Raw genomic sequence first — 16,734 nt, 5'->3', positions numbered from 1 at the left:
GTGCACTGTTGGTGGGAATGCAAACTGGCGCAGCCACTCTGGAAAAGCACATGGGGGTCCTCAAAATGTTATTGCCTCAAAATGTAGGGAAACACCCTCCAATCCAGCAACCCCAGCTCTGGGCATCTCTTCAAACAAAGGAACTGAGGTCAGGCCCTTGAAGGCGTCTGCTCTCCTGTACTCAAAGCAACACTGTTCACAATGTGATGGACGAACGGACAAAGATGTGGTACGCGCTGTGCTGGAACATCATCCAGCCCTGAGAAAAGGGAGAGAATCCCACCCCTGGGACCACGTGGATGGACCTGGAGGGCGTTCTGCTAAATGAGACAAGCCAGACACCAAAAGACAAATACCGTATGATCTCACGTACCGGTGGAGTCTGAAATACTCAAACTCACAGTCACAGGGCGCAGGGCGGGCACCGAGGACTTGGGGGAGAGGGACACACAAGTGTGGTCTGAGGGCGCAGACTGGGCGAGGAGCACAGTCTGGAGGTCGCCGCTGCCACACGGCGCCCGGAGCTAAGAACACTGAATGGTATACTTACGACGTGCTGAGTGCAGATGTTTGGTTAAGTGTTCTTATCACACACACATACTTAATCATAATAGCAATGGGAGGAAACTGGGGAGGTGGGAAATGTGGCTGTGGCCTTGAAGGGAGGGCGTGGCTTCAAGGGCGTACACTTGTCCCCACACTCATCCCGCTGTATACGTTAAGAACGCACAGCCTTCACATGCGGTGCTTCAATAAAAGGTTTTAACAAAACAAGGGTGAACATCAATCAGGCTGTCTTCCTTCCATATTTTGGTCTCAAACCTCCGAGTATCAGCCAAGAAATGGGATAACCGCTTTAACTTGAACTTATTAAAACTGAAGTTGAAGCCCAAGTCCAGGCTGATCTCAGGCACAGCCGCACAGTCCTGAACGGCGGGGACCGCGGCGTCCCTTCCCCTCCTGGTGCCGGGAGCGGGGCCCGGGCTTCCAGTTCCGGCCTGCCCCTGAGCAGGGCACTCAGCCACCTCCCCGTGTGACTTGAGGGGGCTGGGCCCACGGGCTCTGAGCCCCTGCCCGCACGTGGCCGGAAGTCAGCCTGCGTGTCCCGGTTACCGACGGTCCGCTCCCGGGGGCTCGGTGCCCGCGCACGGGGAAACCAGGCCTCCGGGCCTGCCTCCGGTCCCACCCGGAAGCCCGCGGCCCGGGGCACACGCAACGGGGCGGGCACGCGCTTGCACGCAGCCTGATTCTCGGGACCAGTGTTCGTCTTCCCAAGAAAGTAAAATCTGCCTCCCTTCGACTTTGCACGTTGGTGTCCTCTGGGTCTTGGGCAAAACTAAATTCACATCCACTTGCACAAGCGACCCCCACGCGACAGGGCCCCCGGCCTGTTCCGGGCCCCTCTCCTCCCAGCTCCCCTTACTGTGCCACTTCCTGTGCTCCGGACGTGCAGCCACCACGAGGAGCACTCGGGCGACACCCGCGCGGGCAGGTGTGCTCCCCAGCCAGGCCGCTCAGAACCAGCGTGCCCGGGGGCGGGGCGTACAGGCCAGGGGCGGGGCGTGCTGCTGGGGGCGGGGCGAACAGGCCCGGGGCGGGGTGTGTTGCCGGGGGGCGGGGCGTACGGCCAGGCCGTGGGACTAGACTCCCGTCCTCGCCCGGACCTCACAACCGGACGACTCTGGCAAACCCTGTGAGGGCCCAGCCCCACCTGCTTAGCTACAAGGTGGGAACACGGTCCCGGCCCCACGGGCCACTGGAAGCTTTAAGTGAGATGCTGCGTGCCTCAGTGCCCAGCGCGGTGCCACCACCCCCCCAACCCCCAGTTTGGACCGGGGACTAGCAAGCCGAGGCTGTCCTCATCACTTGGAGTCACTGTGACACGTCTGTGTACTTCTCAGGAAGCAAGAGGCTCCTTTCAGGAGCCCTCGAGATGAAGCTCCTCTAGACGGGCACGTCCTGCATCATCAAGGACGTGGGACCAGACGCCCTTCCTGCTTGAAGCAAAGAGCCTCGGCCCGGAGCTCCTCTGGCTGGTTTCCCTGCGCTCGTCTGTCCGCCCAGCGTTCTGACACAGCTGTGTCTGCCCCCAGAGCACCCGACCCCCTGCCCACGCTCGCCCCGCCCCGTGCAGGGAGGCATCAGGGAGACCACGTGGCCACCGCAGCACGGGCCACCGGCAGCGGCCCTTTCCTGAGAATGGCTTCCATGGGCGATGGGAGCGGTCCCTCGGCAGCAGCAGAAGGGAGAGGTGTGCAGGGCCCAGCCCGCGCCACCAGCCCCCAACCCTGCTGGGGCTCTTCCTCTGGCAGCTCCTTCCCGGTCCGGACCCAAAGTCCCGCGTGTTTCGTGTAATACCTTCCCCCGGGCACCAGGCCTGGTGAGGACCCTCCTGTGGTACACGGTGGCAGCCTCCCCAGGAAACAAGACGGTGACAGGTGCTGCCGGCCAGCGGCAACCTGGATCTTCCCCTGTGGGCCTCGGTCCACGGGACAGCACACTGTCTGCTACTTAACGGTCACGGTGGTCGACAAACCGTTTCACTTAACTTACCCATTTCACGGATGAGAAGGCTGAGGCTGAGAAGCTCACTGACTGTCCGGGTCCTGGAGCCTGGCAGGTGGCAGAGCCAGGTCTAAGCCAGGTCACACAGCACAGTCCTGCTCTGTGCCCCCTGGTTGCGTGCCGGCCGGGCAGGCCAGCCAGGGGGGCCGGGTCAGGTGGGTGGGCCAGGATGCCCCCCGCGCCCCCAAGCACCTGCACAGGGGTGCCTGAGCTCGTGCCTTTCACTCCATGGTGTCTGAGCCCTCGCTGCCCTCAGGTCGCCACGTCCTGCACCCGGGTCTGTCGCGCGTCCACAGAGGGCGGGGCTAGCTCCTCCGGGCCAGCAGGGAGCACCGCCCCCCACAGCCCGCCGCTGAGCTCATGACAATGCCCAGTGCGGACCCCCACCCGGCCGGCATCACTCCGTCACCCTGCCCCTCGACAGGACACAGCACGGACGTCCCTGGGTGGCCGCGGGGCGCAGCAGTGAGCGACACTTAGCCCACGTCACAGAGCCTGGCCCGCCTCCGTGGGGTCAGTGCCCTCCGGGGCCGTTCACCCACCCGGCTGGCAGGTCCGCGTCTGCTTCCCGTCGTGTGCGGAAGTGCCCGGAGCAGGACACCTGCCAAGGGGGCCGGAGTCTGGTGCTCCAGGCGGGTGGGCGAAGAAGCCGCCCCGGGCAGCCCGCAGAGCAGCTGACACACGGGTGCTTTTGGGAATAGGAAAGGATGAGATTACTGAACGGGTACTCCTTCGAGCACCGTCCGCACCTCAGACAACGTGACCTGCGCCTTCAGGAGGCGGGCCCTACTCTCTGTTCACGAGGAAGCTATCAGCCAGAACGAGGACATTGCCCAAAGTGTCCCGGTTCATAAAGGGGCCCAGTCGTGACCCAAACTCGGCCCTCTGGCTGCAAAACCGCAAACCCCACTCCAGGCACCAAACGACGCTAAAGGAGGAGGGGACGGCAGGTGACAGCCACCGAGGCTGACGTGCTCCCGGCTGCGTGTGATGTGCTCCCAGGCTGCACTGCAAGGTCACCTGAGGTCATCCTGGGGTCTGGCCTGACCCGGGTGAGCCGGGGGGGAACGCCCCCCGCTCCCACCAGATGCCCTGTGGGTGAGCAGCGCTGGGGACCCTCAGGACCCACGGGGCCCACGCCGCGTGCTGTCCTCGGCACTCGCGTGTGCCGTCAGTCTCCGTCTGTCTGATTAAAAGCGAAACGATCAATTCTCCCCCACGGCCCGCTGCAGCGTCTCTGCACACAGACAGGCACACAAGCCTGTGTACCCACGAGCCCGACCCCACCCAACCGTCCTCCGCGACAGCCGTGCCGCAGCCACCGCTCCGGAGGGGCCGGGAGTATTTGGCCACGAGCCCCCCGGCCCCCGAGCCTGGTTCCATGGGGGACCACCAAGCCCCGTGTTCAACGGGCCGTGGGCCGCTCTGCTCACGTGACCAGGAGCACGGATTTGATGCCCGAGGGCAGCGGACGTGGCACCGGCCCCACAGTCAGGCGTCTGCCTCCCACGACTCGGGAGACATCTCGTGTGAGTTCCTCAGAATAGAGCGGAGCCGTGACACCCCCACGTGACACTGCGGACACACACCACCTCCCTTGTACCTGCCACATGCTCCTGCCCACGGCGACAGGCCCAGAGTCCACGAGTGCACTGGCCGCAAATGCTGAGGTCTGTCCAGTGGCCTCTGTCCTCAAGGAACCCGTGCCGCGTAGGAGGATGGGACACATCCCGAGGATGGAAGGGAGGGACGGCGTCAGAACTGAGGGCCACCGGGGACACCAGGAGAGCGGGCCGGCGGGAAGCGCTTTCTCAGGTCTTGGCCAGTGCAGGCTGCGGCTCGCGAGCCTGTCCTGAGGCACGGGCCCCGCTCAGCCGGGACCCCAGGAGCCACGCTGGGCGTGGAGCAGGGGTGAGATCTGCCAAGCTCACGGGAACGGCCGCGGTCACCTGCACGCAACGTGGCCCGGGCCACGTCTGACGAACGCTCCCTGCGGGCCGATTCCAGGAGAGGAGCCCGTCCTCTGGCGGGAGAAGGCTGTGCCCACAGAGCTATTCCTGCCGGTCTGGGGCGCGGCGGGCCTGTGACCGGCCCCCCGTGGGCACCCGGGCAGCTCCCCCACAGCGGCCGGGCGCCCCCTGGGCCGCCTGGCACGCACAGTGTGAGCCGCACCGCCGACGAGGCAGCGGCGATCCCGACAACAGTCCTCCGCACGCTCATTAGGCAGGAAGACACAACAGGGCACGAATTATTAGGCAATAACTCATGCCTGGAAGCAATTTTAGACACAAAACTTGAAGGATTCATCATTACCATATATTCAATTCTATTTTTCTTTTTCACGCTGTAAAAATCACGTCTAAATCTCCTAATGCCATCGCAGCTACATCGAAAAGTGGACCAGGCCATCAACTTGGACGGTTTAAAATAAACCAGCTGCTGAGCAGAAAAGCTGTCGAGCTCCTTTCCCGGGTTTGGTTCTGCGGCTTGGGGGTGACGGTAAATACCATTCGCCGATGGCTGCTTCAAAGCAACAGCAGCGGGAGAAAGCGGCCCAGGAAACAGGCCCCTAAGGGCCGAGTGCTCCTCCAGCCAAAGCCGTCCTCCGGGGGCCGCGGGGCCGAGTGCCGGGCGGGGGCACAGGGGGCCCGAGGTCACGGCGGCAGAGGGCACTGGCCCTGACACCGACACGGCCGCGGCCCTGGGAAGCCACCTGCTTTCCTGCCCCTGAGGCCACAATAGGGACTCTGGGGGCCGCGTCAGGCTCCCTCCGGTGGCTGCGATTTTCCGTGGTCCTACCTACCGCACAACGCAGACTCCGCTAAGCCCCGAGGCTTCCCCGTCCACACAATGTCCCCATCTCCTTCGTGGCCCTGCCGTTCCAGACAAGGGGCATCAGCCAGGAGGGGTGCGTCTCAATGCCCCTGGAAGGCAGGTGACAGTATCAGAAGTGCTGACACCCTGGCACCCCCCCTCCAGCTGCCCGGGAAGTGGGGCGGGGGAGGGGGCTTCAGTCATTAACTTCCTGGAACCTGGGTCCTCGGCTGTGGGACCAGGACTCACCCCTGCACCTCGGCTGCTCCCTCTGGACCACCGGCCACATAAACGTCGTGGGTCATAGCTCATTCACGCGCAACGGCTCGTGGCAACGGAATCAAGGTGGCACCTTCTCCTCCCCTCCCACCCTAGGCTCTGCTCGTCTCACCCCAACCCTGCACCGCAGACACCGCCACGCACAAGCCCACCGCCAGGCCCTATGTGGCCTTTGCTACTTCCCCAAAGTGGGGCCACCAAGGACACTTTTCCTTGTATGTGGGCTTCTGTGTGAGCCGCCGCAACTTGGGGCCGTAACAGTGGTGTTGGGGGGTCTGAGGGTTCGGTCCTGCTCCCCATTTCTCTGGTGCGGATTTGCATATGGCACCTCCCCTCCCCCAAAGGAGAAGCTCAGTGACAGCGGTGACGGCCACGGTGTCCTCACGGGGAGCTCACTGCAGTGCAGGATTCTGTGGCCCCTCTCAGGCGCCCGGCTCGTGGCCTCTCCCCCCAGACCCATGCCTGGGAAGGGAACGGTGGTCGTGGGCCAAAGGCAAGTGGGGGGCTCCTTATCACAGAGGAGCTGGGGGTCCCTCGGCTGGGCACACGGCAGCGATGCCGCAGAAGCGGACCTCGCGCAGAGGGCGCTGCCCCCCGTTAGCCCAGCCTGGGGACCCTAAGACGCAAAGAACCGTCGCTCCAATGCAGCGTCACAGGGACATTGCCCACCTGACGCTCTGGAGCCCCTTCGGGTGGGAGAGCCTGGTCCTCTTTGGCAAAGTCACAGCCATCCCCACCCTGGTAAGACCCCAGCGCCCTCCCCCCCCGACGCCTGCCCAGTGCCTGCCCCACTGCCCCCCCCACCTGCCTCCAGTGCCTGCCTCCCCACGCTGGCCCCCCCACCTGCCTCCAGTGCCTGCCTCACTGGCCCCCGCCAGGCCAGCCCCACTACCTGCCCCACACACAACAAGCCCCTCCCTTCCCTGTAATTAGTCGGCAGGTACTGACACCCACTGCTGACATTTATTAAACAACGTGCATCACATCAGGAGGGTCAGAACCTAGAAACACCCAGAACACGCTGTTCTAACAGCCAGGGAGGCAGACGTCCACCTGGCCTTGAGGAGCGTGGCCAACCAGGGGTGGGAAGTGTGGGATTCTCAACGAGGGCACGTCCTTCATCAGGCTCTGCAAGGAGCCGCCAGGCGTGTGCAGAAGAACCAGGAGTTATGGGCCACACCTGACACTCAATCACGCGGTGGCAGCAGACGTCCCTGCAGAAATGCCCGGGAGGACCGACCGCAACACGTGGGGGGGGGGGGGGCGGCTGTGACGTGAGGGAGGACCAGCCGTGACACACGGAAGGACCCTGAAGTATGTGAGGGCTATGACGCAGGGGAGGATAGCGACGCACGGGAGGACTGGCCAGGGAAGGACCACGGTTGGCCCGCAGGCGGCCTGCTAACCCTGCGTGAGCCCAGCCGCCCCACCTCAGCCCGCAGCCCGAGGCCCCAGGCTGCCACCGCACGGCTGCACCTCGGGAGCCCTGCAGGGACGCCCTGTCCCCCCGGCACGTGGTTTCAGGCCTCTCTCTCCCGGAAGAAGCAGTGAGCCAGGCGCGTCCTTAGATGTGGCCGCGCAGGTCGGCCGCGGCTCGACCCGGAGGCCCTCTCGGGCAACGACACCGAGGACGGGTTACGATGGGTCGTCACAGTTGTCGGCACCGCCTGGGCCGGGCGGGCCACGCGGGGCCGGAGGGCCGGGGTGCTGGTTCCTCTCCTCCCCACGCCCCTGCAGGCCCCGCCGGGGAAGCAGCAGGGTCCCACCGGCGTCTCCTTTTGCGCCAGCACACGCCCTGGGGCCCGGAGGAGAGGACGTCGCGGCGGCATCTCCCAGACAGGACTGGGCCCCGCGGGAAGCACCGGGCCTGTTCACGAGGCGGGTCCTGGCCCACCAGGAGCTGCTGGGTCAGAATCTCGGTGTGGCTTCTGGGCAGTTCTGGCCAGAGAAGCTCCTCTGGAGAAAACGGCGTGCGGCCCCGGCATCTCCCGGGGGTCGGTTCTCCGGCCTCTCCTCCTTCCTGGGCGCCCCCCTACCCGAATTCCTGTGTCGAAGCCCCAAGCCTCCAGGTGACGGTGTCGGGTGATGAGGTCACAGCGGGAGCCCCGTGTGGGATCGGTGCCCTGGGAACAGGGACCCCAGACGCCGTGCTTCCTCCCTCTCCCCGTGAGGACACGGCAAGAAGACTCCACGGCAAGCGGAGAACCGGGTCCTCACCGGGACGCAGCCACACTGGCGCCGGACCTCAGACTTCCCGTCCCCGGGGCCCTGAGAAGCAGACACCTGCTGTTGATGCCGCCTGCCGCGTGGTACTCACACTGGGAAGGTTCGCCCCCCGCGCGGCCCGGCCGCAGGGAACGAGTCAGAGCGCAGGGTCTCTTGCCCTCCCCACCCGCCGGCCGCCCCCCTGCGGGCCTCACCCTGGACGTGGAATGCCCACTTCAGGCCAAAGCAGCCGCGCAGGAAGACCCATCCCTCCTCCGCCCCCTTCTGGCCTGACACCTCCGTCCTCAGAGCTACAGGACATCTAGCGGGACACCAAGGCACCCCCTCCTCCTTCCCGAGGGCTCAAACCCACGCTGGGACGCGGCATTCGCAGCCTGGCCCCTGCGCCGTCCCTCCCAGGAGCCCGGGGGCCCCAGTCTTCCGGGGTCTCCCCTTCCTGACTGCTTCCCGGGGGTCGCGGGACAGAGTTTCCCAACCCCGAGTGGCCACGCTCTGGCACCAGCATGGCCCAAGGATGGCAGCCACTGGGGTCTGCTGGCCCTGCACACGCCCGCCCCGCCCCCTGGCCCCGCCCCCACCCTGCCCCACCAGCCCCCACGTGACAACCCTTGCAGCTCCTGCTCCACCAGACTCCACCTTCTACCTAGAGGGGGCATGGTCACCCGGATGCTGTGTGTGACATCTCCCTGCCCCTGTCATTCTCATCTGGGGGAATGAGGGGCACCTGTGTGTGGGCCGACGTGTCTGCAGCTCCAGCAGGAGCGGCCTCTGCACGTGTGCAGACCACCCACCCGCGGCCGAGGGCAGGCCGGGGCTCCCGCGGTGGCTGCTCCCAGCCCCCAGCCCCCAGCCCCGCAAACAAGGACGTCGCGCGCTGGGGCAGGAACCAAATGTGAGTTGAGGGAGAACCCTGGACTGAGCTCATCCTACAGGAGCGGTGGTCCGGGGGCCACGGATGCGGTGGCAGCCGTGTCCGGCAGGGGATGCCAGCTCTTGGGGATAGAGTCGGCCGCAAGGCTGTGGAGCCGCCTCCCCTCACCCCTGGGGTGGGGGTGCTCTGCCCGCTGGGTCGAGGGCAGGTGTCACAGCAAGGACACCTGCGGAAACGCTTTACGACCTCCAGAGGGGCGGGGCTGATAAGGAAGGCATGGCTGCACCTCCTTTCGGTGATGCTTTTTAAGTTTATTTATCTTTTGAGAGAGAGAGAGCGCGCACGCGCCAGCTGGGGAGGGGCAGAGAGGGGAGAGAACCCCAAACTCTCTCGGCACCGTCAACACAGGACCCGACACACCACGGTGACCTGACCCAGAACCACCAGTCGGACGCTCAACCGACTGAACCCACACCACTCCTGCCCACACCCTGCCAGGAGGGGTGCCGCTGGGGGGCCCCTGCTCCCCTCCCCGGCCCACCCCACCCCCTCCGCTTCTGCACAGCAGCTTCCCGGGCCCACCGGCACCTGCTTCTCTGGCTACAAGTTTCCACTTCTCTCACCTGCTTGCCAGCCTCCCCGGGGCTGAGCCACCGCAGGCCCTCTCCTCTCCCTGCACGAGGGCACGTTCCCACTCACCACACGTCTGGTGCAACCTGGGGGGCAGCCGTGGCCCCAGCCCAGCCCTTGGGTGTGCGCACAGCTGGCAGCAGGGGCCGCACCCCTGCTGGTCCTTCCTCCCGTCCCCAGGGCTGTGCCTCACGCAGCAGCTCAATACACCCTTGCTAGATTGGATGGACAAGGCCACACGGCCACACGTGCCACCATAACTCTTTCCATACAGGCCGGGGAGAGGCGTGTGAGACGGGGTGTGGGGAGCCCAGCACCCGGCCCGGTTTCCTTGCACTGCAGGTGACAGGAGGGCCAGGACCGCTGGGAGAGGCCGGGGTCTGCAGAGGGCTGGGAGCACCAAGCCAGTAATGCAATACTCAACCTGGACGCCTATGAGCCGGGGGAGCAGCGGGCCCACCCACCACCCAATCGCTGGCAGGGGGCCCAATATTGGCAGAAACAGGGCACTTTCCTCCCTCCTGCAAAGGCTCCAAGGAGCCACGTCAGCTTGATTCTGCGGAGGTCAGGGAGGCCTCCAGAAGGGGGACACTGGGGCTGGTTTTCCCAGATGCAGAAGGAAAAGCGTGTTCAAGAAGAGGTCATGCAGCCCGACAGGGAGGCTGACACAGGACGCCCCCAAATGCAGAGATGCGGGACACCGGTGGACAAGCAGGCTGGGGTCAGAGCCCGGTAATCGAGGGTTAGTGGACTGATTGACTGATTGACTGAATCGCCACTCTCGAAGTGCTCCTACCTATAAGGTGCCGTTTCGGGTCACAGCTCGCAGGCCGCGTCCCTGTGAAGCCGCCAGGACTCAACGGACACCAGCCTATCACCTCGCCATCATTTCCTGGGGCCGCAAAGTGCAGAATGGTTTCACCGCGTGGGGGATCGGGGACCAGCTCTGACCCCTGGGGGTTCTGGATTGCTTTCCTAGTTCTCTTGTGTTAGACAAAAGGATGTCACAGAAGCTAACAGAGGCAGATGTCAGCTTAGGGACTGAGTGAATGGATCTCGTCTCGTATTTACTGCTGTTAACGCCCGAGACCCCCACTCCCACCCTACAACTGACTCAGCTCTGGCTTCCGACGCTTTAAGGGAGTTGAGAGTTTGCATTTTTCACAAATGCCACAAAAACTCGACGTGTAATCAAAGTGGTATTTCAAGCGTCCATCCACGTGTCCGATATTTTATCTTGAGACACAAGATCGGCGTCCGGGCGTTTGCGGTCTCCACAGAGACACGGGATGGAAGAACCCAGGGAAGCAAGACCCCCATTCCAGACCCCGCAGCTGTGCAAGAGCGCAAGGGCCCTCCAGGCCGCCGGGCCGGCGTGCCCCCGGCACCTGACGGTGGGCCCTCCCCCCGCTTCACTTGGCCTCCGGGACGTGCCACGGGCTGGGTCGCGTGCACCTCCCCCAGTGCTCCCCTCCCTCCTCCGCGGGCCCCCGGCCCCCAGCTCCACGTGGGGCTCGGCCCTGGTCTTCCCCATCCCAACCCCACGGCGGGTGCCCCGGGGCGGCCGCCACGACAACAGACTCTGCTCCCCACGCAGCCAGCCCGGACCCCTCCAGAAGCTCGGCTCAAGTATCCAAATGCCGGTGGGCATGGCCGCCGGGCTCCACAGGCGTCTCGCGCTAACAGATCGCAGTCGGCAGGCGGCTCCCATCTCCGACCCCCACCCTGCTCCTCTCCGGGTCTTTCCTGTCCCGCAACCGTCCTGGCTGCTCTGACCAAACGCTGGGCCCTCCCTGGCTCTTGTCCTGGCCTCTCACCTACTTGTAATCTGTCAGCAAAGCAAACTGACGGCCCCACTGTAGGTCCATCCAGAAACTGACCCCCTCCCGGCATCTCGACGCCACCTCGGTCAGCACCACGTGGCAAGGGGCCCACGTGTCCTCTTGAGTCCGGAGAGCTCTGGTCCCTGATCCAATGGGCGGCTCGGCCAGCCTCTCTCAGCAAACACGGCCTCGCCCGGGAAGCAGGTGCACGGCACCCTGAGGGCCGCACAGAGGGGCAGGCACACTACGCAGAAGCAGCAGCAGCGAGGTTTCCCTCCTGGCCCGGACCCGCCGCGGCCAGAACCTGGAGGGGGACGTCGGGGCAGCTCCGATGGGCCTTCGTGGAGGATCTCCTGTGCTTTCGGAAAATGGGGGCTTGTCTCCTCGTGTCCCAGCCCCCCAGGCACCTATGCAGGGGCAGGGTGGGCTGCACGCCTCCGAGCCAGCGCTCACGACCCGGGGGCAGCACAGACCCGTGGGCCCGCGGCGGGGGACCGGGCACGAGTCCACACGTCCCGTGTCCACCTCACCGAGGAGTGGGGGTCAGCACCACGGCATGGGATTTCACGAGGGCAGGCGTGTGGCTTTGGGGGACAAGAAGTTGCCTCCCCCGGTGCCATCGGCACCACGTGGGCAGGACCCGGGATCGGCGGCCAAGGCCGACGGGAGACACTCACTCCCGGCCACGGTCAGCGCCCCCAGCTGGCCACGCAGATGCCACGGTCCGCGCACGGACGGGTCAGGCCCAGAGAAAATGAGCAGAGAGCAGGTGACAGGGCCACACGGGGCAGGTTCCTGAAGAATGAGCCAGAAGCCCGGGCCGCGTGGCCTTGCTCATTTTACTTTTAATCTCAAGAGAAACGGGGGTCAATGTTACGGAAACAGATACTATTTTCTTTCAGTGACCCTCCCAGCACCCTCAAAGAGACCAGAGAAGGCCGACGGCAACTGACGGGCAGCACGTCCTGGCGCCATCCCCAGAGACGGGGCACCTCGCCGAGGCCCGGCTGCGCAGCCACGGGGGCTCCCACGGCGGACGCCGGTGAGGCCGGTTCCCGGAGAGCGGCCTGTGGGGACAGCCGCCTCCGAACAGACGCGGGGGTGGGAGAGCCGGCCGAGGACGGCCGGGGACGCACTACAGCAGTATGTGGTACTTCAGGGCCCTGGGCACCCGGTTGATGACGAGCCTCCCGTCGTAGCTCAGGGAGGCGAACAGCCAGGGGTCGGCGGACGACCAGTCCACGGCGTACACGCTGTCCTCGTGCTCCTCGTAGGTCGCGATGACGCTGTCCTGCGGGGGCTCCTGGCTCCTGCAAGGCACCAGGGACACGCATGAGCGAGGCGGGGGTGCGTCCTGCGGGGGCCGGCGGGGCCGCTCCTCCCGGAGCACAGAGACCCTCACCCGGCCGTGAGGAACGGGCCCCCCGCGGAGGCGGACAGAATCCGCGCTAGGCCCGGGGACACTCTTTTCTCTGGCTGTGGGACAGCAGGTGCCGGGGAGTCTACGAGGGGCCACGGTTCAGGGGACGGTGGCCAGGAAACAACCGTGAGGGCTGAGCGAAGGGTGACGAGAAGCAGAAAGGACCCTGGGGACTGCCGGCGCGGCCCCTTCCCAGCTGGCCGGTGTGGCTTTGCAACGCCCTCAGCTGGGGTTCCGTGTCACCGCCCTCTGAAGTGGGGTGGCGGCTCTCCTTCTCAGGAACCCTGACCGGACACGCTACACGTGTGGGGAGCGCAGACCCCACGTGCCCACGATGACAGGATACCACACGCTCTCCACTCGGAGGGGCCCCTCAGGCGCTTCTCTTCCCGTCTCGCAGGGAGCGTCTACTCGGACGGCACCCCGCACTCCTGGACGCTGCAGGGTGCCACTCCCCAGCGAGCAGCATCCAGCTCTGCATGACCCCCCCCCCCGCCCCGGCCCGCTCACGCGGCAGCCCTGCCGGCCATCCGGCGATGCCGACCCACCGTGCCCCAGCGAGGCGTGTTACACCCGCCGCAGGAAAACCCTCCTGGGGGTTCTGTTCTCCTGAATTCAGTGAGCCACGCGGACAGACCACGGGAGCAGGAAGGCTTGGGGACCCTGGGGATGATGTCCCCGCATCTGCCGGCCTCCCGACTCAGGCGCTTCTCCGCAGCCGCCCGAGTGGAGGGCAGCACGCCGTGAGTCCCACCGGCACCGGCATAGCTGTCCCGGCGAGGGGCGCCAAAGCCAGCGGCACCGCGGTCGGCCGGTCCTTGCCCCAAACGACCGCTCCTGCGTCCCCATAGTGCGGCTCCACGTGCCTGAACAGAGAACACCTGCAGCCACGAGACAGACAAAGGTGGGAAAGGCCCCAAGCACGGAGGTCTGGTCTCAAGTGAAGTTAGGCCGAGCTCAGGTAGCTGCAGGAAGAATTCGGACGACAGAGCGGTAAAGGACCTCACAACAGAAGGGCCGGCCCTACTCCACGGCAGGGCTCGACGGGGCCCACTCCACACCGTCCCCTCCAGGAACCGGGACATGGGACCTCTGCAGGCAGCTCCCCGCACGGACAACAGTCTCCTCGAACAAGAAATGTCCCCCTTTATACTCCGCGCTGACAGAAGCCACAGCCGCACCCCGCTCACAGCCGGAGGCTCCGACTCGAGCCTGGGGCCGGGGCACCCCTGCTCGGCACTAACCAGGAACGCGACCAGCGCGAGCCCCGAGCCCCCAGGAGCCGGGCCGCTCTCGGGAGCACGAGCCCCAGTCTGAACAGGTGCGGTCAGGACTGGAGAACAGCGCAGGAAGGAGTGTTTTGGAAACATGCAACCAGGAGGTGCGACTGTTACGAGGGGAATCAAGGTTGACCACACTCCGTGTGCAACCTCGGGCTGAAGCAGGGCAGGGGAACGGCTGGGGGTCGGGGCTGAGAGCGCCGGCTTGGAGTCCACGTCCGCCGTGGCGAGGGCCATTGCCACCAACTGAGCCACACGTCTCAAATCCGCGCCAGCGGAGGAGATGCCGACGGCGATCTCTCGCTCATGGGGACGGTGGAGGGATCGAGCCCGGAGAGCACGCTAAAAGACTAGTGACGGCCGTCAGGAAAGATCTCCTCTAGGACCCACGCGAGGAGACATCACGTGACCCAACTCCAACTCCCCCGCGGCGGGTGCCGACGTCCTCCAGAACCGTGACCCGCAAGCGGGCAGTGGCAAGACCCTCCCCGACCACCCGCCGGACGCCTCTGCCACGAGCCACCCGGACCGCGCGGCGGTCAGGGAGGGGAAGCCCCACACCACGGGGAGCCTGTGCCCTTACTTCTCCTCTGGACGGCGCTCCTCCTGGTCGCTCAGGTCGTCGTCGTCCACCAGGTGGCCGAAGGGCTCGGAGGAGATGGACACCATGTTGGACAGGATGACCCTGCTGTCGCTGCTGCCCGTGAGCACGAGCTGGTCGTGCGAGTGGTTGTAGCGGACGCTCCACACCCTGCGAGGCAAGGAGGCAGGTCTAGCAGCGCTCGGACCTTCCCGGAAGGGGTCACGGCAGGGTCGTCAGGCGGCCGACCCCAGACTGCATGGTGCAGCGTTAGGAAGGTCCCAGCAGACGGCTGGGCTCACTGCGAGTTTCTCCCAAACCTTCTCTGAAGTCCCGGAAAACAGACACGGGACCGAACAGAAGCACCCAAAACCCTAAGCTCAAGGGCTGCGCCGGAAGCAGAGGGCAGGTCAGCCAGACCCCAGGGCAACGTCCACAAACCGCTGCCACGGGGCCGCGAGCGTGCTCTGGGTCTGCGCCACCGACGTGCCCGCCCAGGGAGCTCGGTGAGCCGAGCCGGAGGACGGGCGTCCCCTCGACCACAGCAATCACAGCCGCTCGCTGACTTTGGTGAACTCTACTCCAGCGTTCAGGTTTTTAATTTTCTGACTGCAGAAACGTGGCTTCTGGAAAGTAATTCAAAGAACTCAGATATAGACCACGAGAAGCCAACTCTCCTGTGACCTGCCCACCCTGGCCTGAGGAAGGACACCTGACAGCAATCCCGTTCTTCTAGATGCTTCTTCCACATACACGCACACACACACACGCACACATGTACACACAAGGGCACACACACACACGAAGTATAGAGGCATATGTCCACACAAGCGTGCACACACAAGAACATATGCACACACACGCACATACGTGAACACACAAGCGTGCACACATGTAGACAGTCACACTCACACAGGCAGTTACGTGTACAAACACACACACGCCTCACTGTAATGAAAACGAGCTCACGGCACACACGTTGGCCTAGAGCTGCTCTCTCGGTGTTCACAAAGTACCAGACACACGGTAAACACTAAACGCCTCGGGAACGACTGTCGGGGACCCTCGGCGCCCGCACACACAGCTCTTCTCCTGGCCTCTCCTGCTGCACAGCCCCCACCGGCCAGACTAACCGGCCCCCTCCTGATGGGCATTTGGGCGGTCTGCAGCTTCCCAGCACCGCAAACAACACGCGTGAACAGCTACGCACGCTGTGTTTGCGTGTCTCAACTGGCTCTCCTTCCACAGAACACAGACGAAACGTTTTCCTTCTTTGCCTACGTTGATAAATCCCAAACTTTGGGATCCGGGACGAGTGTTTCTTTAGGAAAAGTAAAACCGGGTCGACTAAATGGTTCACAGCGGCCTTTCCAAACGGGAGAGTACCCGGCAGCCGGATCTCTGGCCCCCGCCCCGCCCCGCCCCGCCCCAGCCAGTCCCTACCAGTGCGAGTGCTCCTCCAGGGTCTTCACGGGCTCGGTGACATTTCGGGTGTCCCAGAACTTGACCTTGCAGTCGTCCCCGCAGCTGGCGAGGTAGTACTGCTTGTTGGGGTTGAAGTCCAGGTCCCGCACCAGCTGCCCGTGGGCGTTCTCTATGCAGTAGATCTGACTGCGGGAGAAAGCAGGGGGCGCACACGGAATGCGACGCGGGCGTGAAAACTCCACCCCGCAGACTCGCACCGCCTCCCGTTCCCCCATGGAGGGCCAGTCTCCAGGGACCGCGGGTCCCGCCACGGGGCTGCAGGCCAGGGCTCCCCGCTCAGCGCCTCTCCCGGCAGAGCCCAGGCCGAGGCTTCCTCAGGAGCACACCTGTGATTCCCCCCGAGCTGAGGAAGGGACACTGGTTCACAACCGTCACAAAGGTGACCTAGCACCTCGGGAACGAGAGCGAGTCAGAGGGGCTGTCCCTGCCGTGAGGAGTGGGGACAGACTGAGCCAGGAGGGAGAGCCGACCGAGTTCTGGAAGGACACAGAGAGAGAAAAGGCACAGGTCGACAGCAGAGCGGGAGCACAGCGGTGCTGGTGGTGGGAGACACAGACACAGGCACGGAAGAAAAAACTGGAAAAGCATAAAGAGCAGTGAAGGAGACAGGGCCTGTTGTGGCTGGGCTGTCCCTTATCCGCTCACGGCCCCTCGTGGCACTGACGCTGGGGGCACCTCCACCACGGCCCAGTGCAACACAGGAGACACGGGGCGCTTTTCACTTCGGTCACGTGGCACGCGCACGCACACACATCCGTACA

At 64.8% G+C, this 16,734-nt stretch overlaps 1 protein-coding gene across 5 annotated transcripts in view; it reads right to left on the bottom strand.

The window, feature by feature from the left end:
* Nucleotides 1-12,029: 12,029 nt before the first annotated feature.
* The window catches only part of EIPR1 (EARP complex and GARP complex interacting protein 1), a 123,921-nt gene continuing 119,216 nt past the window's right edge, over nucleotides 12,030-16,734 (bottom strand). For all 5 annotated transcript variants that reach the window (XM_045447863.1, XM_045447864.1, XM_045447866.1 and 2 more), the window contains 3 exons: nucleotides 15,932-16,099; nucleotides 14,492-14,659; nucleotides 12,030-12,518 (listed from right to left, as the gene is read on the bottom strand). In XM_045447863.1, coding sequence (XP_045303819.1) covers nucleotides 12,344-12,518; nucleotides 14,492-14,659; nucleotides 15,932-16,099 — 511 coding nt within the window. In that variant the 3' untranslated portion in view covers nucleotides 12,030-12,343. The remainder of the gene's footprint in view (nucleotides 12,519-14,491; nucleotides 14,660-15,931; nucleotides 16,100-16,734) is intronic.

The sequence above is a fragment of the Leopardus geoffroyi genome, chromosome A3 (genome assembly GCF_018350155.1).
Source record: "Leopardus geoffroyi isolate Oge1 chromosome A3, O.geoffroyi_Oge1_pat1.0, whole genome shotgun sequence".
In the NCBI taxonomy this organism is placed as follows: domain Eukaryota; kingdom Metazoa; phylum Chordata; class Mammalia; order Carnivora; family Felidae; genus Leopardus; species Leopardus geoffroyi.
This window is presented reverse-complemented; position numbering and strand designations above follow the sequence as displayed.